Source organism: Trachurus japonicus, chromosome 23 (genome assembly GCF_045865225.1).
Source record: "Trachurus japonicus isolate A0001 chromosome 23, Traja_1.0".
Classification (NCBI taxonomy): Eukaryota; Metazoa; Chordata; class Actinopteri; order Carangiformes; family Carangidae; genus Trachurus; species Trachurus japonicus.
In genome coordinates this window covers 10606336-10630757 of record NC_140929.1, presented here as the reverse complement: position 1 = coordinate 10630757, position 24422 = coordinate 10606336, and the positions used below count along the sequence as shown (strand labels likewise).

The window sequence follows — 24422 nt, the reverse complement described above, 5'->3', positions numbered from 1 at the left end:
GCACGAGTGTGTTTGCATCTATGTCTGTGGCTGTTTGCATAGGCCACTGTGTCTACATGTTCTCATGTGTGAAAGACAGAATGTGCGACTGAAAGAGAGCAGACAGAGGATGTGTGTAATAGGAGAAAGTGGGATGGAGGTGGGCAGCAGAGACCGAACCGAATGTGTGTGTGTGTGTGTGTGTGTGTGAAGTGACTGGAATGCATATGCGCACACGAGTATATGTGTTTAAATGTCTCTACGTCCCAGTGGCTAGTGTAAGCAGACGGTGTGTGGTGTGGAGGGGGCCGAGGGGGCACGTGGCGTGTGTGTGTATGGGCACACATACATTAGAGGCTGTGTGTTTGAGTGTGTCTGTGTATGCATTTGTATTGGGTTTGGTGTGTGTGTGTATGTGTGTGTGTGTGTGTGTGTGGGGGTCCTGGGCCAGGGAGTGTGTTAGAGGTGGAAGCTGCTGAGTGCGCTCGCTGTTCCACAAGTTCATGCTGCATAAGCAGAAATACTTATTGGATTACAACTTAGTCTGGGAAGAAGTGTATGTGTGTGTGTGTTCATATGTGTGTGCGCGTGAGTTTGCTGTGGAATTAATGCAGTGTAAACATTCAGGTCAATATTAATATATGCATGTCAGTTAAAGGGCGTGGTAGGTGTTCACATTTTAAAAGCAGAGCACCGTGACTTCATGTTGAACCTGTTTTGCATATGTGTGTGTGTGTGTGTGTGTGTGTGTATGTGTTATTCTACATATATATTCCCTGTATGTGTGTATGTGTGTATGCTTGTGCTGTGGCTAGGTACTATATTTTGTATGAGCTGCGCTGTGCACTCTCCCAGCTCCAAACGAGCGTGTCTGTGTTTAGGTTGGAGGTCCTTAGGTGCTCACGCCCCAGTTCCTCCAATTCTCCAAACCACAGTAGATCCCAGCTCAGATAAAGCCTCTTTGTGTGTTTTTTTGTGCGCGCAGGCACTACCTTGTCTTTGTCGGAGATCGCCACGTGTTGAAATATGCGTGTGTGTGTGTGTGTGTTTTTTTACTTTGGCCCATCTGGGGGGGAAACCTTTACGTGACGGCCCCTCGGACGCTGCCATTTTGGAGCGCGGTCCTGGCAGAGTCTCTCCTTCAGCTGATACGGGTCGTCTCATGTCGAGCCAAGATGGCAGCGAAGAGGAGTCGAGCAAAAATCTTCCCCTTAAGTGGAAACAGGGAGAAGATAGAGGATATTATTACAGTTGTCCTCTGGTTTGTTCATCTGCTATTGACAGTTTATCCTTGTGTCTCAATATCTGTCATTCTCCTCTTCCCTTTTTTTATTTTCTCTGGTTTTTCAAAAGCCTAAAACTATTTATTTTTCCACCTCATTCCCGTTTTTATGCCTCCCTTGGCCTTTTGCCACTTCCCTCTCTTTTTTCCATGACTTCATGGTTGAAACATAAGAGGACCTCCTCTGGAAATCGCATTTCCTCTATATCATTTTCTGACCCTGCGATGTCATGTCTGATTGGTAAACCGAGGAAAATCGGCTATCTGATTGGCCACCGCATGATCACAGCATTGCTTTGAAGACACCTCTTGACATTAGTATTTCATTTCTTGTTGTCGTAATCTGAGCGCTGCGGTGCTGTTTTCTCTTTTTGTGTGTGTGTAAATGTGAATGCCAGGATGCTGGTTCACATGGAAATGGCCAGTGCAAAAAAAATAAAAAATACCTACACACACTGAAACCCACACACATACGCTCAACCCATCTGTGGTACAGTACAAATTCTCACACACACACATACACACACGTCCACAGACCTCCATTCATGCCCACACCCACCCACTCCATTTCCCCAGCCTCAAACCTCGCCACCAAATTCCAAGTAACGCAGATGAGCTGCAACCGTCTTTATTAGGTGACGACCACTCCCCCTCGCGCGGCCCTCACCCACCCACCCACCCCACCGGTACTCCATACACAGAGATGGCTGACACACCACTTCCTCCACCCCCCCTCTTCCATCAGATCCTTCTTTTATGTAGACACAGATGTCCAAGATCTTACACACTGTGAGTGGGCGCAGATGGCTCCTATAGCAGCCCGTCAATCAGAGCTTTGTGTGGAGAGCAGGGAGATCACAATCCACTGGACTGCACGCTCATATGTGCGTGTGTTATGTGTATACATATGTATATAGTGTATCCATGTTTGTGCACATATGTGCTCTGGTTTCTATATTGCGTGCCTGCGTGTGTCCATGCTATGTGGTGACACTGATGATGATGGATGACAGACTGAGGCTGAGGCATCACTAGACTGTACCTGTGGTGCAGATATATAGAGCACATGTTCTCTGTCCAGTAGACCGACCACGAGCAGATGCTTAATAGATTAATCCAATTTCATGTGATTTAATTGCAAATCAGATGTTAGTGCTATTATTGCAATTATGACAAGAGCAGCCAACACTGTTTGAGCCAAAAGGGGCTGCTGCTGATCGACATGCTGCACATTTGTGTTGCGGAGGATGTTATTTAATTTGCCGACATTGTTTTATTCCTAATTATAATTAAAGATGGATATATATTCTGCATTTCCTTTGTTTGAGCCACAATATACAAATCAAGTAATGATTGATGTTAAGGAAAGGAAAAATGTCTTTACTTTGAGTGTGTTGGTTTTCATACACTTTTAATTAGGACTACGCCATACCATCATTATTATTATAGTTAAACTTGTCATCTATTCCCTTGTCTTTTATACAATGTAAAATAGTGCAATGACTTCAGAGATTATTAAGTTAAACACTAAGGCTTCACTGGCTGCACTATGGTTGTTTAAATGTGGTTGTAAAGCACATAAAAACAAATATTTAATTTTACTGTTGCAGATGGGCTTTTATGACCAAAGCTGTTCATATTAGCATTTACGAGACATATAATCTTGGGTTAAGTTGCTCAGAGGAAGGGAGAGTTGTTCTCTGTTAATATGATACTATTGCTCCGCGTAGCTAACTCGACGGAGCTCCTCCTCGGCGATTAAAGGTTAACTGACTCTCTGCAGTCTGACTAGACTTTAGTCCATGTGTAAAGTCTTGTGGTTTTCATTTAGCATGACCGCATACACACCTGAGTGGAACACAGTGCACAAATACATGTGCAGTCAGGGACTCTTCAATTTTAATTTACATAATAACCCGTTTACAGATACATGCCACACACACACACACACACATACTTACTGTACACACAGTGTCTCCCCTGGCCCTGACTCCATATGAATTATTCAACCAATCACACAGCTGAACAGTCTGAACCGTGTCCCTGATTGGGACATGCTGTGTTCACTTTAAATGTCTCACGCTATACCTGACTGACATGTGTCCGGATGTCTGTGTGTGCAAATGTGTGTGTGTGTGTGTGGAAAAGCAATAAAGGAAGTATGGAAAAAAGGAGCTCAGTAACTCATTTCATACAGCTGGGAATCTTGACTGAAGACGAACTGTAGTTTTTCTTTGAGTCAAAGACAAACACAACTTTTCTGCACTCATATCACTTATTATTAATTATTTTTTTAATGCAAATAGATTCTCGCAGGTTAGCTGACTTAACACCATTTCTTACTTCTCACTGTCTTTCAGAGATGTTAGAGTCCAGTAACCTCGTCACCTTCAATGGCCTAGCCAACAGCTCCAGCTACGACGCTTTCCTATTGGACGAGGAGCGAGGGAGACTATTGGTCGGAGCCGAAGACCACATCTTCTCCTTTGACCTCGTCAACATAAACAGAGACAACAAACAGGTGAGGTTCAAATATAACTCAACTTTATTCTGCCCACAGTTTGAGTTTTTTTTTATGGATTTCTTTGAAAGTTGAATGCAGATTGTAAGGTTTTAGTCTCTCCTCTCCTCTCCTCTCCTCTCCTCTCCTCTCCTCTCCTCTCCTCTCCTCTCCTCTCCTCTCCTCTCCTCTCCTCTCCTCTCCTCTCCTCTCCTCGCCTCTCCCCTCCCCTCTTTCTCCTTTCCTCTTCTCACTTCCCTCTGAAGTCCATTACTCTCTTGTCTTTCTCCACTCCCCTCTGCCTCGGTCCAGACAGGGCTGTCCATAATTTCATTACTCCACCTGGACTAGGTTAACAGTCTTTTTATCTGATTGGGGCAGCTATCATAGACGCTCAAGACTGACACAGACTTGCCTGCAGGCTGCACCGAGCCGAGCAGGGGAATTAAAGTGCTGAAAAATACATAGTCAATGCAAAGAGGGAGAATGTGTCTCTGAAATCTTTTCGCCCTTGGCTCGGATGTGTATTTTTTCTTTTCCTTTTCGCTCTTTTGTTCTGATCTTTGCATCATTAGAAGATAAAGGCCAAAAAGCAGTGATTAAGCAAATCTAATGTAATTACCCTGAAATGTGCAACGCAGCTTCCCAAGAGAGGAAACCTCAGCTGATCCAGAGAAGAGATTAACTAGAAGAACAGAATGAGGAATGTGTGTGTGTGTGTGTGTCTGTGTGTGTGTGTGTTTGTTGTATAGACATAATAATGCATACACATGCATGGGGACATGCATTTTTCCGCAGCTGTGTGGCCACCACCGGGAAAAAAAAGAACTCAAATCACACCCAATTTTTGAGTATTTAATCATTCCTTTACTCATTCCTGCTCACACATGCACACTCATGCTCCATGTGTGTTTATAATTCATATGACACGAGGGGCCACAGATGGATTTGCCGTAAGGACGGAACAAAGCCATTATTTATTTGACAATGAGTCCTATCTCTTCCAAAACAAAGTATCAAAAGCCGACTCTCTCTTCATATTTGAAGTGAAAACTACGACCATATGCTCAGGATTTGAACTGTTGAAAGAAATTTAACTTTTTAAATCCCATAATTTGGACCAGAACCCATGTTTAGACAATATGAATTTCTATACTGGCACAACAAGTGGGATATAGAGGGTAAATAAATATCCCTGAGTATTTATGTTTCACATAAACATATTACATTTTATTTAACTGTTTTCTCTATTCTGTTTCATTTGCCTGTCATCAAGTCTTTATCTTCCTTGTAGCGGTCCAGGCCATCATGCATTTATTATATGTACATGCAGTTGTAAAATACAGAAATGAGTAAACCGGGCCTCATCAGTATGAAACGTGACGAATCAGAAGTCATCCTCCTGGAATTACACAAATTCTGTTTTCTTCTGATTCACTGCATTGACTCACAGCCTCCTTGTTTCATGAAACAACATGTGAATCTCTCCTCTCCACCTCCAGCACAGTGTGACTTTGTCTTTTTTCTCATTTTTGCACAGATTGCGTGGCCTGCCACCCCCTCCAAGAGGGATGAATGCAAGTGGGCAGGGAAAGACCTTGGGGTAAGTCCACACTCATGATAGCATCATGGTTTGAACTCTCTCCCTACAGTTCCTGCGTCTGTTGTTGCCCAGATTTGTGTGGCTTCGTTCTGCGTGCCTCCGTGTAATTCCTCACATTTCTCTGGGATTTGTGTTTTTTGGTCGTCTGACCACATTAAATATACAAACAACAATGCAGAATAGAAGTGACTGTCTGGATCCAGCACCCAAGAGCGCTGTGGAGCGGTAGGACATTAACTGGGATAAAAGTGATTTGTCCTGTCTCACCTCTGGCGCACTGTACTCTCTACAGACCATCCCCCCACAGGCACACACAACTGAACACATAGACCCACTGTACAACAGATGTTCGGTCACAGTCAAGTGTACACAATGTCTCAGTGGCACGGTGATGCATTACCTCAAAGGTTATTTGCTCCTGCGATGTACAGTTTAATGTCGGGAGTATGTTTATGTAGGTGGCCGAGAGTGTGCGCATGTGTGCATATTTATGTGGGAGTGTATTGTTTGAGTTCCCGTTATCTGGCATGTTGTGTTAGCTCACATGTGCAGCGCTGCACAAGTTTGCCGAACACATACTATGCGACGGCAGCGCTGTTTGTGTGCACGCCGGTGTTAGTGCGCGTTATCTTTGTGTTGCTGTTTGGTTAGGCCCTCACTGTGTAGTATCTGATCTTAATTTCATGGCTGGATGGGTCTCGAGAGCAGTGGCTGCAGGGCTTTAGGATTATCCAGAATTACATAGTCCTTTTAAATCACAGAGGTTCCACCGGGGTTCTAACTCGCCACCGGTTTTCTAAGGCTTCACACACAGACACAAAGTCGCAGCCGCACACAAAGCAACCCCGCACCTTTGCTCCCCGACACAGTGGAAAAACGAGTGTGTGCTCTGGCAGCACAAAATCACACAAAACACAATGATGAGGTATTTGCGTGCTGTGAAAATGTTTACCCTTGAAAATGAGGCGGTGAGAGCGGAGACGGAGTGCAGCGCGGGGAGGCCTTGATTAGGACATTACTGAAGCATTCAGCGCTCCCAAAGTGATGCATTTCTCCAAACCACAATTTACAGCCGCAGAACAAATGTAACAGCTGCCCCCCTCCAAAAATGCCTGATGGCTGTATCATTCTCCTTGGCAGGATGAGTGTGTAACATGGCCCAGGTTTTGTTGCATTTGATTCAGCGAACAAAGGGCTGAGATGCTGGAGTGCAGCCTCACAATTTCATACAACTGCCTGATGTCATTTCTGATTAATCCCACAGATTTCACAGATATTAAAGAAAAAAAAAATCATAATACCAAAGTTATCATACATTTCCGATGCGTGTTCAATTAGAGGCCTCGGCATAATCTGAAAAATTCACTCAATTCGTCCAAGTATATACAAACCCACATACAAATCTGTCCACCCATTCCTCTCATGGAAAGTCATCATCAATGCCCAGTGCAGTGAGAGTCGTTAATTTGATCCAATAATGACTCATTTATCCTCTGCGGGTGTTGTGGTTTTCACATAATGACACGGTTTGTGATCGGGAAAACCATTTTTCACCTGCGGGCAAGACAGAGCCGCATGTTTGAGTGACTTGCATAACTAACGTCTGTCAGTGTTTAGGTACAACTTACCTCCCACATAGCTAATGAGTCTAAGTTGAAGACAGCCATGTAAAATCCTAAACAGAACTGACATCGAGGAGAGGGGCAGAGGGGGGGCTGCAGGAGCTTGTGAAATGCACGTAATAAGGGCGTGAGAATGATGTGGTGGGGGACATGCACTCCTGCTGTTGAACGGTAGGAAACACAGGGGGTAAAGTCATTAAGTTACACAGGCACATGGACACAAAGAGGTGACGGGCTGAGGTCAGCCACCAGACATCGTACAGGTTCAGTCCTCTGTGAATACAGCAATACCACCGTGCAAACTGTGCCGGGACTGTGGGCTAATGATAACATAAACAGATGACAGGTGTTACATTCTTCAATGAGTTCAGATTTGGACAGAAAGGAAAAGTCTATTATTCATTTTCCTCATTAGAGTTAGAGGAGAATATTGACCCTAATCTTGTGTCTGCACAGTAAATATAAAGCTATACCTCCATCAGTCAGTTAACACAATCTGTCAGCTAGCTCTTCTACAGCTTGGTTACCATGTTGTATCTTATTTCTTTAACCAAACCAAACAGATCCATTTGTGGTTTTTTCAGCGTGTGGGAAAATGTAGTTACCCAACAAGGAAACCACAAACTGCCATTTTTACACTTTGTTTTTTTGTAAGGATTAAACAACTATCTAGATAGTTAGCTCACTGGCTAAAATTGCTCTAGCCTCATGTTAAGCTTAGTGGTGATAAGCATAAGTGGTATCCATTTACTCGTCTTTCAAGTCAACAAAATCTGTCTGCCAGACAGTTCTTATACAGCTTCCTAATTCATATGTATCTTATTTCTTTAATCTTACCGAACCAAACGGGTAATTTGTGGTTTTACATGTGTGGGAAAAATGTCTTTGCCCAACATGGAAACCACAAATTGGCATTTTTACACTTCTACATTGTTTTTAGTGTGGATTAAACCCTCAGCTAACTAGTTAACTCACTAAAATGGCAGCTTTACCGTCACTGTTCAGAGGGTGGTTTCCATTTTCACATCTTATTCTCAGCAAAAGAGCAAATAAGTGTATTTCCCAAAATGCCAAACTCAGTCTAAGAGCAGATGACTGTGGAGGAGAAACAGTCAGTGCTGAAACAAGAGTTTTACCTTTTTTTGAGTAATAGCAGGAAATTCTGTTTTTCTGGAAAAGGTTTTGATCCCAGAGGTAATTTGGTACTGCACTGTAAAATGTCATCACTCCAACCTGAAGGCTTGTATCCATTTATGTCTCATTTGAGGGACATCATCAAACTATCAAACTGAAGTGTCCATGAGGCTTAGATGCCTGAAGAGATACATGTGTTCTGGGGAGGAAGAAAGAAGGATTATTTGGCTGCCTGCATGTGACGTGATGTGATGTGCGTGCTGCGTTTTCAAATCCCGGAGCAAATGTGTAGTTATTTGTTAGGTAGATATTCAGCATGTATTTATAATTAGGCAAACCCCAGCCTAATCTCTTAAACACATGTGCCCAAATCAACTCCTCCAGGCTGCTAACAACCCTCCCACATTAACCAATCCCCTTGATTAGCGCTCTAATAAACAGTCTCACACCACAGGGACTATCAACACGAGCTGGAGAGCCAACCCAAATAACCTCGGTAAATTCAAACATATGGATCATTAAATATCCGAGGTTGATTTGCCTGATTTGACTTACAGGTGGGATTTCCTTGAAGGAGACTCGGTTTTCATACGGTCATTTCCAAAACCGGCTGGAAAGTCCCGGCTTTAAACGGAATTTGAACAAAGCTTTTCTCTATTCACTGTCAATCTCTGCTTTCTATTAGTCTCCACTTTCAGCTGAATCACAACAGAGCTTTTCTCTATTACAAGTGTCCGTTTTATTTTAATAAAGGATAAAACTTAATTTAAACTTTATGATATGAAGGAGGGAATTGGCACCGTGAAGACTGCTGCTAACATACACATTCTTTCATATGCTTTGCAAGGCTATTTAATATACTGTGACAGGTAGGTACAGTATTGCACGCACAAAATGTATTTAAATGTCTTTACCAGCTGCATGTCACTGTGTTGAATTATTCATAGGTTATAGGCATAGGTTTTTCTTTTTCTTTTTCTTTTTTTTTAATGGTCCTCGTCTCATTTCTTTTTCAGAAAGAGTGTTCTAACTTCATCCGGGTCCTCCAACCATACAACCAGACCCACCTGTACATCTGTGGCACAGGAGCCTTCCACCCCATCTGTTCTTATCTGGAAATGGGCAAGAGGGCAGAGGTAATATTATACATTTGGTGAATTACAGTTAGTTAAGCAAATGTTTTTGTGGGGTTTTAATCAGTTATATATATGCAAAAGGTAATTTAGATTTCAATGGCGAATTCATTAAGAAATCATGAAATGTGCCACTAGTGCTAGTGTAAACTAATGAGAGACTAAATCTAATAGTGTTTCCCTTTAAAAAAATGTGTGCTCTACAACGGCACTAGCTGCACTAGATCTCTCTCTCTCACACACATACACACACACATTTTTCTGTCGAGTGTAGCAGGATTCATCCCCGTCATTGACCACGTTCTCATCAATGTTTTCCTTTGTGCAAGAAGGTGGTCACTACATGGTTGGACTTCAGTCAGCGGAAATTAAACAACAGCTCTTCCCCCTACATAAAAGTTTAATCAGTCATCTTGATAAAGGTCTACAGGTTAATCAATGCACCAGCATGGGCTGTGCAGCCAGACAATGGGAAGGGGATTGAGTGCTTGCACCATGCAGCTTTTTACTACAGAACGCCCTGCGTGTGTTCTCTGTAGTTTAACCTAATGTTGTCAGTAATTGATCCAAAGCAAAGTGAGTTAAGCCTCTTTGTTGTAACTTTTCTTTTTAATGTATTTTAAGACTGAGGTTGATTTGAGCTTTTCCTGCTCGATGCTGCTTCTTCCAGTTTGTTTATTTGTTGTTCTGTAATCAAAAACTTATTGGTCGTATCTAGCTTAAGTTGTGGTGCATCCCGGTCTAAAAGTAGCGCGCTATAATCAGAATATGTTGTAATTTGAAACACAGGCTATAAACGTACCTTTAGCCAGGCTTAATGTGGCTTTCGCTGGCCTCGTCCTGAACTCTGACCCATTCCACCACAGGACAACATCTTTCGACTGGCCTCACATTTCGAGAACGGCCGCGGGAAAAGCCCCTATGACCCCAAAATGCTCTCGGCCTCACTCCTGATCGGTAAGTTTGATCTCCGCCTCGATTGGTTCCAGGAAATGTGCATTCACTTCAGAACTGGTCATTTGTACTTAACTGTACTTTCTCACTGGCAGATGGAGAACTGTACTCTGGCACATCTGCTGATTTCATGGGAAGGGACTTTGCTATTTTCCGTACCCTGGGAGATCATCATCCAATCAGAACAGAACAGCATGATTCAAGATGGCTGAATGGTAAAGGATTTTTCTCTGGAAGAATTCAATTTTCCTGTCTTTCCGACGATCTAGTTTCATGTTTCATTTGGTATTAATATATGGGTGGGTGTTGTCGCTGGAGTCTACTCAAATATGTAGTCGTTAAAGTGTTTTTAATGTCCGTTTGCATCTCCAAGCTATCACTGGAAGCTATTAGTGTTCAGACTGCACCAAGTAGATAACACACATTTCCAAACTTTACAAAAAACTTAATCATTAAACTAAAATTAGACACTTGTGGCCTCCTTTCAGTTTACCTCAGCTATTCAGCGCAAGGTGGGAGTAAACCTTTGTCACTGGCCAGTTGCGGAGACAGAATGCCAGTGAGCTTTTCAACAGATTTCGAAGCATTAAATTCCCACAAGCCTCAAGTCTCCAATCATTTCCATTCATGTGCAGACATCAGATATCAGAGCCCATTCACAAAAGTCACTGGATTTGCCTGTGCTAGTAAGATTAGCGCAGCAGTGCGGGTTATTGACTGCTCAGTCTGTCTGGCTATCTTTCGGCACCACCGAGGACTTAGGGAGCCACAAAAGGTCAGTTTGAACCTTTCCCTCAAGCTGTGCCATCCCTTTTTCCCCCTCTTTCCCACAGAACTAATCCGCTCTCAGCTGTTTTCCTGTAGCGGAGTCAAATTCCTCTTGGTTCCCTTCAACCAACCCCCACCTCTCTCTCCTCCTCCCCCTGCACCATCAAAAATCACAAACATTGGTCTCTGTAGTGCTGATTACTGTGACATATTAATAAAGAGCGGTTTAAAAGGGAGAAGTCATTGTTACCGCGTTAATCCCCATCGATCTTTCACCTTGTTCAAACAAATACGCTTGGGATTGGAGCCATTCTGCAGAATCCAACTCCTTCTCCACAAAGGGGGGATTGTAATTGCATGGATTACTGGGATGGGGATATTCTGTTGAGCCTTTATCAACAAGGTTACATGGTGCTCAAATGTAACAAGAAGGAAACTTGGGAATGAATACCTAATAGCAGCTGATTCTAAAGGGATTTAGGGTTAAATGGCTTAACAAGGCAGAATCCATGCATTTTATTTACACATCTCTTCACCTCTTAATGCCCCCTCACTTTCATGGAGGTTGGATTAAACCTCCTCTGAATAAAGTGGCCTTTTGTTGGGAATTATATATAATGAATTGTGTGACCTCAGCGGTCGGTGGTACTGGCAGCCGTCCGTTCTCGTGTGTGTGAGTTCACGCACAGTTGGATTTATTAACGTGTAGGTTTAATGGAGCATATTCACAATGAAGGTATGAAGCGCGTGTGGGGTACGCATGATTCATGCCAGAGGTCTCGCACCCGCACAGCGCTTATAAATCTGCTTCCCACTTTGGCCACACACTCCCTTTTCACAGCTACTCTATATCCTAAACGGCCACGGAGGCGTAACATGGCACTGCTTGTTTCTCTCCAGCTAACCCCGGAGCTTTCAGACACAGGCTCGTTTTACGCATGACGACGCCTCAGTGACTGCGGCCACTTTTTTTTTCCAGAGTGCCCCCTTTCTCTATGCCCCTTCCAGTTCAAGACGTATATCAGCACCTAAGGCCTCGGGCCCGAACGTTTAGCTTTGATTTCCTCTCGCGCTTAAAGTCGAGATAAATTTATTCATGTGTTACCGGTGGGACAATCAGAGCCATGTGTGTTTGCGAGGATGTGGTCTAGAGACGGGGGTTATGTGGGATTTGGACTTGGAGCGCTCGCTTGGGGTAAAGTCAGATATTATAACACCAGGGTGTAAAGTGAATGGCTGTTATTACTGAGCCGTGACTGGAGAATATCATGGGGGATTGGTTTCAGAGGTGTAAAATAGGGGTGAAAGGCTTGTCAATGGGACAGAGGTTAGGTCGTAAAAGTGGTGATTGTGTTAAAAGCGCTCACAAGATCATTTGTGTTCTTCTCTTCACCTCTAGACCCCAGGTTCGTCGGCGTAAACCTGATCCCAGAGAGCGACAACCCCGAGGACGACAAGATCTTCCTGTTTTTCAAAGAGAACGCCATGGACGGAGAGCACACCGGGAAGGCTACCATCGCCAGGATTGGACAACTGTGTAAGGTAACAACACACACACACACAACAAAAATCCTTGGCTTGTATCTGCACACTTTTCTCCCACAGAGATAAATTGGTGCGAAAGCTTACACAAAGGTGTTGATGTTTTTTCGCAGAACGATATGGGAGGTCACAGGAGTCTGGTGAACAAGTGGACCACTTTCCTCAAGGCCAGGCTAATGTGTTCAGTCCCGGGCGTCAACGGCATTGATACACACTTTGATGAGCTACGTAAGTGTGTGTTCTTTTGTTTGTGCTACAGAGAAAAGATGACCTCACAGACTCGGCTCCTCTTCTTCAAAACGCAGTTAAATAGCTTCACCTTCACCTGCTCCTGCTTTGTGTTTTCAGAGGACGTGTTTCTCATGAGCTCCAAGGACCCAAAGAATCCAGTTATCTACGCTGTATTCACCACATCCAGGTACAGTCCCACCCAGATCTCTTCACAATGACCTCCAAAAATGTGTGCACAAGGGGCTCATATCCTCAAGTAGCTTGACAGACACTGGTAGTATCATATTTGTTTTGTTGATTTGTTGCTAGGAGACTAGAAGGAGCTGATATATTCGACGGGCAACCGCCCTGGACAAGTTATTTCCTCTGTATTTGAAAAACACACACGCTTCATATTTCCTTTCAAGGATTCCTCCCTTTCACATCTTTCGTTCCATCCCTTTATCTGTAATTTCCTCACCATTCAAAATGACATGGCAAAATGCGAGCGACCAAGCGTGGCCCCGTCCAAATTCCCAGACAGACCCATAATCCACTTACAGGTGTCTTATGGTTGCTTTTTTCCTTCATATGGCTCCCCTCGTCTCCATTCAGGTCTGAGATTGCTTTTAGCTGATTCCCCCCGTTCCCCCCGCTGCTACCTGTCCCCCTTTTTTTTCCGTTTTCATTGAAACCTTGGCAGAGGCTTGTAGGGAAATCAGATTATGGAGCAGGAGGGAGCGAGAGAAACACGATATTCACTCAGCAGGAACGCACATCTCTCCCCTGGCCGCCGCCCCGGCACTGAATGGGGTTTTCAGAGGCCGGGTGTGGCGCTATTGAAGCATGAGGAGAGGTGAAGGCGCGGGCCAAGGCAGATAAGTGAGTTGAAATGGCACAGATGGTGGCACTTATCGTGATGATGATGAATTTGCATTTGGGAAGGGAGGGGGGGGGGGGTATTTTGTGTCCAGTAGTGTCTCTAAACCGCTTTTGAAAGGAGGACAAGCACCATCAATCACTGCTAATGATAAGACAGGCTGAATAGAATGGCGGCGTAAGCTAACGCATACAGACGGGCGGCTTGCATCATCAGGACCGTGCAGCCTTTTTTTTTTTTTTTTTTTTTAGCTCTCTGAAATGTATTCAAAGCAAGAGGTCGGTGCACAGGGGCGGGAGTACACCTACATACCCATATGTGTGCCTGCCCGCCCCGCACTCACACACACACACACACATACATGCATGCTTTAAAATTCAATTACAGGGTATTGAGGAATTAGAGTGGTTTAATTGGTTTTCTAAGTGGTCGGTTTTCAGAGATGAATAGAGGCGAGATTCAGAGGGACCGACTTTTAATATCACTGCTTAATGAGGCACAAAGAAGCTGCCACTGACAGATCAATGTTTGATTGTGCCCCTATCTGTGTGTGTGTGTGTATGCATGTGCACTTTAGTGGGGTTGACTGCATTTGTATGCCTCCCTCTCAAACTGTGTGTATCTGCACAAACACATGTTCACCCTTCTTCATAAACACAGATATAGGAGTGTCTCTCTCTCTCTATTTTTTTTTTTTTTTTTGCCCCCGGAGTTAATTGAATTTCTCTGTAATTAACATTTTCAAATGCTAATCCATTCATCTTCCATGCTTTGGTGAGTACTGCCGGCTGTGTGTATGCCAGCCACATCCCTAATTAGTCTGATACAACTTCCCATCGCAGTCAGCAAGACAAAGGACGTCCCGAATCTTACTGAAGCATTCGGTTCCTGCAAATGCAAGAGATTTGCTGTCCAAAGGAAAGTCTGCCATCTGTAAAAAGTAACACTTGAAAAGTCAGGGGCTGAAGTTGAGATCAGTTTCGAACATCTATAATCTAATGTGTAGAATCCCTTCAGACATGGTGAAGGGTTAACGTACTTGGTTTTCCTCAGAGCGAACAGTCCGTTAACTTTGTCCTAATCTCCACATGAATATTTCAGTAACTCTTGTGGAATATATTTCTTGGATTATTTACGTGGAACACCCAGATTCTCCACTCAAATGAGTCATAGCTCAAATTGCTGTGTTTTTGGACGGCCCGGGACGGAGCATGAATTGAAATAAAATCCACATCATTTCCCTTATTTTTTGCATGATTGATTGACCTTGCCCTGCGTTGGACCTTGTCTGGCTAGTGGGAAAGCAAAAAAAAAAAAAAAAAAAAAAAAGACAAAAAACCCACCCATCTGGCTCCAGCAAGCGCTCGCAAAAATATATTGGAGGGGATTTCAAATATTCTCTGAACCAGGTCTACTGTTTTGTTGGTGCTGTGCCCAAATTCCTGTCTGTTCTCAAGAGGCTGGAAGCAATCAGACAGGACTTCCAATCTGTCATTCCTGTACTTAGGTAATGACAACCTTGCTCCCCTCTGTCTTTGTGCGATGAAGGGTCATTTTGTTGTCTTTCTTCAGTATTTCACAAGCTCCTAATCCCTGTCTTGTGACCGATCATTTGTAAATCCCCTTTGTTTGTCTCAGTCATCTCTCTTTACTTCACCGCCCCCTCCCTTCCTTCCTCCCTCTCTTCTACTTCAACTCTTTTTCTTTTTGTATCTCACCCCTTCTCCATTTCTCTCTCTTCTCCTCCACAGTAACATCTTCAAAGGCTCAGCTGTGTGTATGTACAACATGGCCGACATCAGAAGAGTTTTCCTGGGTCCCTACGCCCACAGAGACGGACCCAACTACCAGTGGGTGCCCTTCCAAGGGAGGGTGCCGTACCCTCGCCCTGGCACTGTGAGTTTACACACACACACACACACACACACAACAGAGCAGTGGAAGTTTCCATGACACCAACTAGACATACAGTAACAGTGCTTCACATCAGTGCTAAAACCTACCTGTCCGTCTTGGTGCCTCTCTCAGTGTCCCAGTAAGACGTTCGGAGGTTTCGACTCCACCAAGGACCTTCCCGATGATGTCATCACCTTCGCCAGGGGCCACCCAGCTATGTACAACCCAGTGCACCCGATAGGCGGCCGTCCCATCATGGTGAGGACAGACGTGGACTACCAGTTCTCCCAGCTGGTGGTGGACAGAGTGGAGGCTGAGGACGGACAGTATGACGTCATGTTCATCGGCACAGGTACGCAACATGTTTGTTGTTTGCTTTGCACTTCATTTTTTTATTTTTTATTTCAGGTCTTAGAAAATCTTTTCTCTTCTAGAAGAACATGTCTATGTACAGTAGAAGTTCTTCCTGCTGCCACCAATCACAGTGAATGAGGTTCTCCTGATAAGAGAGCAGTTCAGAAATATGAAGAAGAAAATTTTTATAAATCACCAGAAACTCTTATTATGTTTCCTTTTTCCAAATAAACACACATACATAGGAATTTCCTTTATTAATTATTTTCTATTCCAGTTACAAACAAAGCTTTTACTGAACAAACAAATCTGTCCGTGTGGTATAAAAATAGGCTCGTACTGTATATTCACTTCCTGTGCGTCTGTGGTCTCTCAGATATGGGAACAGTGCTGAAGGTGGTGACGATCCCCAGAGAGAGCTGGCACGACCTGGAGGAGGTGGTGCTGGAGGAGATGACCGTCTTCAGGGTACGACTGATGACAATTTATGACGCTGACGTCATCGCTACATTATGAAAAACATCATGTTGTCTATGGATGTGGTTGGTAAACAGGCTGTGTTTGCTTTGTGCAGGAGCCCACTCCCATTACTGCTATGGAGCTGTCCACCAAGCAGGTAAGAACCCGTTCGCACGCACAGCAATTCATCATCAAGCTGTTGACAAGGTTACCAAGTACAAGGGAGAGAAAAAAAACAACAACTTGTGGGCACTGATAGCCGTAAAAACAAAGATATCTAACGTTGCCGCTGAGAACCAAACCCACAATCACCATCTTTCCTCACCCTCTCTAACTAAACCACGCAGGACCTGTCAGTTTTTAAGTCCTCGCTGTTTCTTTGGCTCCCACAGCAACAGCTGTACCTTGGCTCGTCGCTGGGTGTATCGCAGATGTCTCTGCACCGGTGTGAGGTGTATGGGAAAGCTTGCGCTGAGTGCTGCCTGGCCAGAGACCCGTACTGCGCCTGGGACGGCACCGAATGCTCCAGATACTTTCCTACGGCCAAGAGGTAGGAGCCGACACGCATTAAACACCGTTCTGTTCTGTAACCTGTTTCTCTGGGTTTATCCAGAGGTTGGCCAAGCCGCTGTGCCTCTTTTTTTTTTTTGGCAACATCCTGTCTTTGTGTTCATGCCGTCACCAGTCAGTCGCACCTGGGAGTTATCAGTACACCTGCACTCTTGCTGTTGCAACCGGCTTTAAAGACTTTTCCTTAAGGGCTTTTCGTCATGCAACCTTGTTAATCCAGCCTCAGACCTCCACTGGCCTATTAGCAAGTGCAGCCAGTCCAGAAAAAAATGTACACGAATCCACGGCACATGCCAAAACATCTAAACATGGAAGTAATCGGGAGTAGGGAATATTACACAGGCACAAAATAGAGTCATTAAGTAAACGCAGGCTAAGTATGCAGGAGGCTCCAAGAGGTTCAGTCCAACAAGCTGGGTTACAACTCCTGCCAGTAACAGTTGTTCTGAGTTACGATCCCGTCACCCTATAGCAAAGACACACACAGAGAGACACACATGAACACACACCTACACAAGCACACACACACACACACTAAATTATAGCCAACAGGAGCTGTCTGACCGCTTCACCCTGCAGCCAGGAGGTATGAACATACACACCCTCAAATTACCCTCTGCTGTATCCAGCGGGATTAGGCTGACCACTACAGCCCTCACACACACTTTTACACACACAAAGCACTACACCCCTGCATCTCATTCATCCAGAACTTCTCACACCAGCAGAAGTAGGCCAGTGGGTATACTCCAGCTTGGCAGGGTTGCAGACGAGGTGGCACACCCCGTGGTTAAGGCCCAGACCGGCTCCTCTCCTCTCCGCTCCACTCTCCTCTACACTGCAAATATTTTCCTTCCCCAAGAAAGGGAACCAGACACCCGACCTCGCACGTGCTCAGACAACCAAAAAGACCAGAATATAGAGGGGGCATGTGTGAGAAAGAGACAGAGATCAGTGTCTAAATATGAGCAGCATATAGAAGTGAAGGAGGGAGGACGGAGGTGGCCATATTTGGCGAGCAGAACTTCACCTCATCTGTTTCTATTTTACCTATAATGGTTCCACTCTCTCCCTCTTACCTACTTTATGTCCCTCTTTCCAGCCCTTATCTCACCTTTGGCTTACCCCACCTCCTCCTCCTCCTGCTAGATTTTTTTTTACAGCGTCCGTCCGAGATTTTTAAACCATGACAACTAGGAACAAGGGAGACACATTCGCAGTTATCCAGTGAAGCCAGGTTATGGAAACTCCTCACATCCGCAGTAAAAAAAAAGAGAAAAAAAAGCTGGATGACATAGTGGACTCTCACATCGAGGGGACAAAGAGCGGCCTGGTTGTTGCGAGGCTTTTCAAGGGCGAAATAATGTTGTATGTGTTTCATAAAAACGGCTCATCAGAAGGCAATGAGCCTCGCTGTTTCATTGCCCGGCAGGTTTATGTTTCTTACATTCTGCCAGGCCTCCATTTTTCAACACATGTGATTTAACAGTAGAGTGAAGGTTGAATAAATACACATTTTCTATTCCTTAAATGCAAGTGAAGCTAAATGTGGACTACTGTTGGGTAACATTGCCCCCTAGTGGTTGAGGTTAAACAGTACAGGGGAACCAGCATGTGATCAGTGCACTTGTGGTCCATTTAATAGAACATGTGTTACTTAAATTGCCACTGAACTCAAGTGTAATTTCTTCCCAGGCGAACCAGACGACAGGACATCAGAAACGGAGACCCTCTGTCCCAGTGCTCAGACCTTCAGCATCACGGTAGCGTAAAAACTTCACAGAGACACACACATAACACCGAGCCTCCCTCTTCTTCCACACACGTATCAATCTAACTTCTGTGTGTTCGGTCTGTGCAGAGGACGCGGACGGCATGAGCGGCACCGTTGAGGACAGGAATGTGTTCGGGGTGGAGAACAGCAGCATGTTTCTGGAGTGCAGCCCCAAGTCTCAGCGGGCGCTCATCTACTGGCAGCTGCAGAAGCCCAACGACGATCGAAAGCTCGAGGTGAATGCAGCATGCTGGGAGTGTGTAAAAACCGCCGAGTGATGTAACACTCACACGGCCCTGTTTGGATTGATGGTATCTGTTTTTAACACTAATTAGATTTCTGTAGACAAAACATCATCACTCCTGCCCCGGGGCTACACCTTTCCTGCTCTGTTATCATGTTATAACCTACGACCCTATTGACCTTTGACCATTATGACCTAGACAGGGTGGAAACCTTTGGTTGGCGCACTTTGATTGGCTTTTGACCTCATGATGTAAGAAAGTATTTTACCAAACTTTCGACTGTGATTAGTATTTGTCTAGTATTTTGGGCGTTCAGAGGGTGTGGGGGGTGGAGAGATGAAGATACCGATACAGTCCAGGTAAAACAATAGATGCATTGAATTCACTTCAGTGTAATTTATCAGGCAGCAAAAGTAGAGACGGGTTCTTTTCAACTGGATGACCTCCATATCTTCAAAGACAGTGGCTCCATTCAAATAAGTGACGTAGCTGCAGTTTGTCATGTCATGTCAGGAACGGCCTCAGGTTGAGCTGCACCCGAGACCTCTGACCCCTAACCCCTCAGATCAGAGGACTGGGTCTATCGAAACCTCACGTTGCCTTTGTAGTGTTTTCAAACGAAAAAGAGTTGCGTTTATTTTTACTGTTTCTCGCCATCACACCTGAAGAAACATGTTCAATGTGTTTCTTCTCTCATGAAACAGCTGCAGAGGTGTTTTTATAATTGTTCAGCGTTAACATCCCGTTTTCCAGTGTTGTAGTCTTCTTCTTCACTTCCTTTGTTGGCTCATTGATTTACTTTTTTGCTTGCGTGTGTTTGCTTGTAGCACCTTAGCATGACAAGTGGTCAGGGGTATTTTTCAGTGATGTGTTGTAGCACTGGACAGAGTCACAAGTCACAAAACTTCTCAGTTTATCCATTAGGACTTCCTGTCTGCTGCCATTTCTCTCATCTTGGGAACACTTAATAAACACAATAAATACACACTATTTAAGCAGTTAACTCTTCATTTATAACGCATGAATGATGAGTAAAATATTTTGAACTGTGTTTATAAACTACATACTAATGAGTATTCATATGTTATAGATGATGAATTCAGTATTTAATGCTTAACTAATGCATAATAGTGTGTACTTATTATAAAGTGTTACCCTAATCTTTCACCCATTATTTACATTGTTTTGTTTCTTTCTGTGTCTTTTCCAGATCAAGCTGGATGACAGAGTGCTCCGTACGGACCAGGGCCTGCTCATACGCAGCCTATCACAGTCTGACACAGGCATCTACCACTGTCAGGCTGTGGAACACGGCTTCATCCAGCCCCTCCTGCGCCTCAACCTCCAGGTCATCCCCACCCAGAGACTGGGCGACATCCTCCCAGGGATTCCCGGTACCGGAGGCGGCGTAGGTCACTCCCCTAAACACCGGGTGTGGTACAGAGATTTCCTCTCTCTGTTGGACCACCCGGACCTCAACAGCGTGGAGGAGTTCTGCGATCGAGTTTGGAAGAAAGAGCGCAAACAGAAAAGGGTGAAGACGCCCAACGCCAAACCTGACGGCGCCGGTGGTGGATCCAACTCTCAGTTAAGGCCTAAAGCTCTGGCTCCCAATGCTCAGAGGCAGCAAGGTAGTCCACCACAGAGCAGGGCCTGGCTTCAGGCCGGAGCTCCGACAGGGGAAGGGGCGGCCCGGGGCCAGAACACCCAGAAAGGTCAGTCCAATCTGGGTATGCTGAGCGGCCAGGCACCTAACAACAACCCGAAGGCACAAAACAGCCAGAAGGGGCAGGGCGGCCTGGCCGGCTCTCAGGCGGCAGCGGGGGGAACTCGGGCGAGCGGCCAGCACACGGCCAAGTGGAGACGGATTCAGGAAAATAAGAAGGGACGCAACAGGAGGACCCATGAGCTCCAGAGACCTCCACGCAGTGTTTGAAAAGAAGCACAGAGGTGCAACACATGCAACCAGATCTACACACACGAGCACAAACCAATGCATCCACACATACTGTATACACACAAACACACTCTATAGATTGTGTATCCAATGTATGATTCAGTGACCTCTCTGTAACAACAGCCAGAACAAAAAAAAGCTTAAAAAACCCATTAAACACACTTTAAGGTAGACGTACATGAACTGCTCACATGTAACAACAATAAAGCTCTCATTCAAAGACTCATACACAAATGCACACAACCTGTGAAGATGAACAGAGGACGGACTAACTGGAAAGCATACTGTAAATGTGTGAGGATATGGCTGGTTGCCTGGGATACTGCCTGGCAGACACTTCAACCTCCTGTACATAAGCTACTAAAATAAGACTGGGATGAAAACGTTGCGCGAGGTGTTCGTTGGCGAGCAGATGAACTTAATATGCTGACAGGACAGTCGCAGAGACATTAATAGATACACGGACATTTAAGGAAGCAGAAGCGATGCATTCGTTTGCAACCTGCTGCCCCCGTTTGACCTGAGCATGTGAACTGCAAGATAGTGTACATGGAAATAGATTTAAAACAAAACCAACAAACTTCTTATTTTGAAGAACTCTCTGAGGATTAAAGAAAAACCTTCCATCTAGTCTTTCGAGTCGATAACAGACAACAGCGCCTGAGAACGGAGGAACAGGAAGGGTTGCAACTCACCTCCAGGTGTGCGCAGCTTGCGCCGGTGGCCCACTCGTTGTTTCAGAACAAACCGAAGCGTTACTACATGCAAAAAAAAAAAAAAAAACTGCAAACAAAACTCATGCTGAGAAAGTGCTTCATCACAACCCTCTCCACCTGTGGCTGGGAAAGCATTGTGCATGTTGTTGTCAATCAATGTTTTAATAAGCTATAGTTATTTTATGGAATTCTAGAGGCTTTTCTTTTTCTTTTTTCTTTTCTTTCTTTTTCTTTTATTTTTTTTTTACACCCTACCTAAAAAAAATTGTTACATGTTTCTTTTTTTTATATTTTCTTTCCTTTCCAAACCGGTGGTTCTATTTTTGGGGGCGGGCAAAAATTACAAGCGACATTGTAGTCCGATTGTGCATTATCCCTTCTGCTCCCGACGATTCTGTGTAAGTTATTATGTCGTTGCTTTTTTTTCTGGGATTTATAGAATCTGGGCTCGAATTCCAGTTGTAGACTAATACTAAAAACCCAGTCTGAAATAGACTGCCACTTGTTTTGTGTACATATATACAACAAACTTAACTCTCTGTGTATATACAGTACATATACAGTACAAGAACACCACTTATTATTTATTGCTCATTGTTTTGTGAAAGGGTTGCATTTATTTTTGATATTATGGTATTTTTGGCTCATCAATATATTGGAGAAACAATGGCAACAGCAACGAAGAAAACTTTGATGGACCAACTGACTGAAATTGTATCACGGAGTCCCTTTTTGGGGATGTTAAGGTTTGAAAGTGATTTAGTCCAGGGATTTGTGTCGTGAAACCGAGATCCCACCAACGATAAGCACAATTTTGTCTCTTTTTGCCTTTCATGACGGTTCATTTTAATTTTCCTTTCTCCCAGATCCATCCGACATGTCTTTTTATTCATCGAGTAGCCATTATGTGTAAGATAATTCCCCAAACTGAAAAAACCTTAGCTGTGAATCTCTGTAAGAAATAGTGGAGAAAAATGTTAATTCTAGTCTGAGGAGAAGACATGTTATAACTGCATGTGAATGCTACCTACAGTAAGTGCATCTTTTTTAATTGTCTCTTTATGTGTTTTGTGTGAGAGGTAAAGTTCCCTTAAAAACCAAGGTGTGAATTACTTTTTGTCCTTTTTTGCCAAAACAGTAATATTAACAACTCATGATACTCTGGCCAAAGCTGTTTGAGATCCAAGCTCCAACAGTGGTTACCCCCCCACCTCTCCCTCCTGTCTTCCCTGTCCCCCTTTAATACATGACAACATAATGTGTCAATGCAATAAATTAGAGCAGATAGTGTCCTGTACCAACACTTCAAAAAGTTTGGTGTGTCCCTAATTTGGGTCTCTCCCTCAGAGTTAGAAAAGCGAGAGAGCTGAAAGTTACCCCTGTTGTAACACAGTTCTTTCTGGCATGCATTCAGTTGTCTAAATAAACATCTCCGTTACAAAAAAAAAAGTTTCTTTGTTCTCATTTCACTCATAAACTGTCTGCACATGGTGTTCTCATTCTGCCTCATTCTGTTCAATAGCAAAACACACAGCCACACGGAGCAGACAATCTGCAAGGAAAGCAAAACACTTGAATGAGAAACGAATGTTCCAGTCAGGGTCCTGGTATTTATTCACTCATGTGTGTCCATGTGTGGCTGAGACATCGTTTAAAAAACGAGTTTCATCTGTTCATCCTTTGCTGCTGTAACGAGGCAGTTGTGAACAAGGTGTGTTGTGGAAATGAGGCAGAAATCGCACAGACGGTTATTTCAAATTCAAGGTAAGTGAGATTTTTGAAAACTTAAAAATTCACCTAAGAATAAACAAAGTAAAAACAGATCTAATGTATTTTATTTTAAAGGTCCAGTGTGTAAAATGAGGGGAAAACAGTGACATCTAGCATTCCGATTCTATTATTTATCTATTAAATAATTCTATTGTTCATATATGAATGTGAAACTCTTGTTTGAAACTCTGATTGGCTGGATTTTCCATTCCGTACAAACATGGCGGCACAAGATGGATACACTCTCTAAGCAAGACCCTTGCTATATGTATATATAAAAGAAGAATTATAACCAAACGGATATCATTTTATAGCAATTATACACTTATATACAAATATATTCATTGGTCGTATGTTCAGATTTTTCCAATAAACCTTGACAAATATTACACACTGTCCCTTTAAGTTGATTTGTTTTGCTTTTATTTAAATAAGTGCAATGCAAGACAAGGAAAGTGCAGGATGTAGGAAGAGGGTGACAAAGGGCCAAAGGTTGGATTCAAACCCTTGTCTGCTGCAGTTAGGGCTCAGCCCACATGGTACCTACATGCTCCACCAGGTGAACCACCAGGAGGACCCCAGATACTTCAGGTAATTTACATCAGGTTACAAAAAGAAATTCAGCCATTGTGCATTTTGTTATCTAAATAGTCTTCTCCTGCTGTCACATATCAGGATATCTCTAGTCTAAATAAAAGTCTGATAAAAATCAAATAGAAAGTGGGATTGTGGCTTCCAGAGGATGTGGTGATTCCCGTGAAGAACCACCAGAGGGCGCTGTTGCGTCGTTTCCCGCTTTTCCAAGCTCAGTCTGAGGCCTTGAAGTGAGTCCAAGTGGGTGCTGCTGTAGCACTGAGACATGTTGCAATATTTTCACAGAGATTTCACACTCAGACACAATTACTTCTTAAAGCAACATGTCCTTGCTTCCTGGCTGATGCTGTTACCATGGCAACTGTCCTTGAATGTCCTGTGTGTGTGTGTGTATAACTGTCTGAGTCTTAAAAGTACATACCCTCAGCTGTAGAAAGCAGATGTCTTGACCATTATGTTGGAGGGTTTTATTACTGTGTG

At 43.9% G+C, this 24422-nt stretch overlaps 1 protein-coding gene across 1 annotated transcript in view; it reads left to right on the top strand.

Annotated features, from left to right (window-relative positions):
• sema3aa (sema domain, immunoglobulin domain (Ig), short basic domain, secreted, (semaphorin) 3Aa) overlaps positions 1-23027 on the top strand; it is a 32289-nt gene extending 9262 nt beyond the window's left edge. Inside the window, exons 2-17 of the mRNA XM_085769570.1 lie at positions 3622-3782; positions 5302-5364; positions 9137-9256; positions 10120-10210; positions 10303-10422; positions 12375-12517; positions 12631-12745; positions 12866-12935; positions 15359-15503; positions 15636-15855; positions 16234-16325; positions 16432-16473; positions 16709-16866; positions 18582-18649; positions 18748-18896; positions 20116-23027. Coding sequence (XP_085625696.1) covers positions 3622-3782; positions 5302-5364; positions 9137-9256; positions 10120-10210; positions 10303-10422; positions 12375-12517; positions 12631-12745; positions 12866-12935; positions 15359-15503; positions 15636-15855; positions 16234-16325; positions 16432-16473; positions 16709-16866; positions 18582-18649; positions 18748-18896; positions 20116-20841 — 2483 coding nt within the window. The 3' untranslated portion in view covers positions 20842-23027. The remainder of the gene's footprint in view (positions 1-3621; positions 3783-5301; positions 5365-9136; positions 9257-10119; positions 10211-10302; positions 10423-12374; positions 12518-12630; positions 12746-12865; positions 12936-15358; positions 15504-15635; positions 15856-16233; positions 16326-16431; positions 16474-16708; positions 16867-18581; positions 18650-18747; positions 18897-20115) is intronic.
• Positions 23028-24422: the final 1395 nt, after the last annotated feature.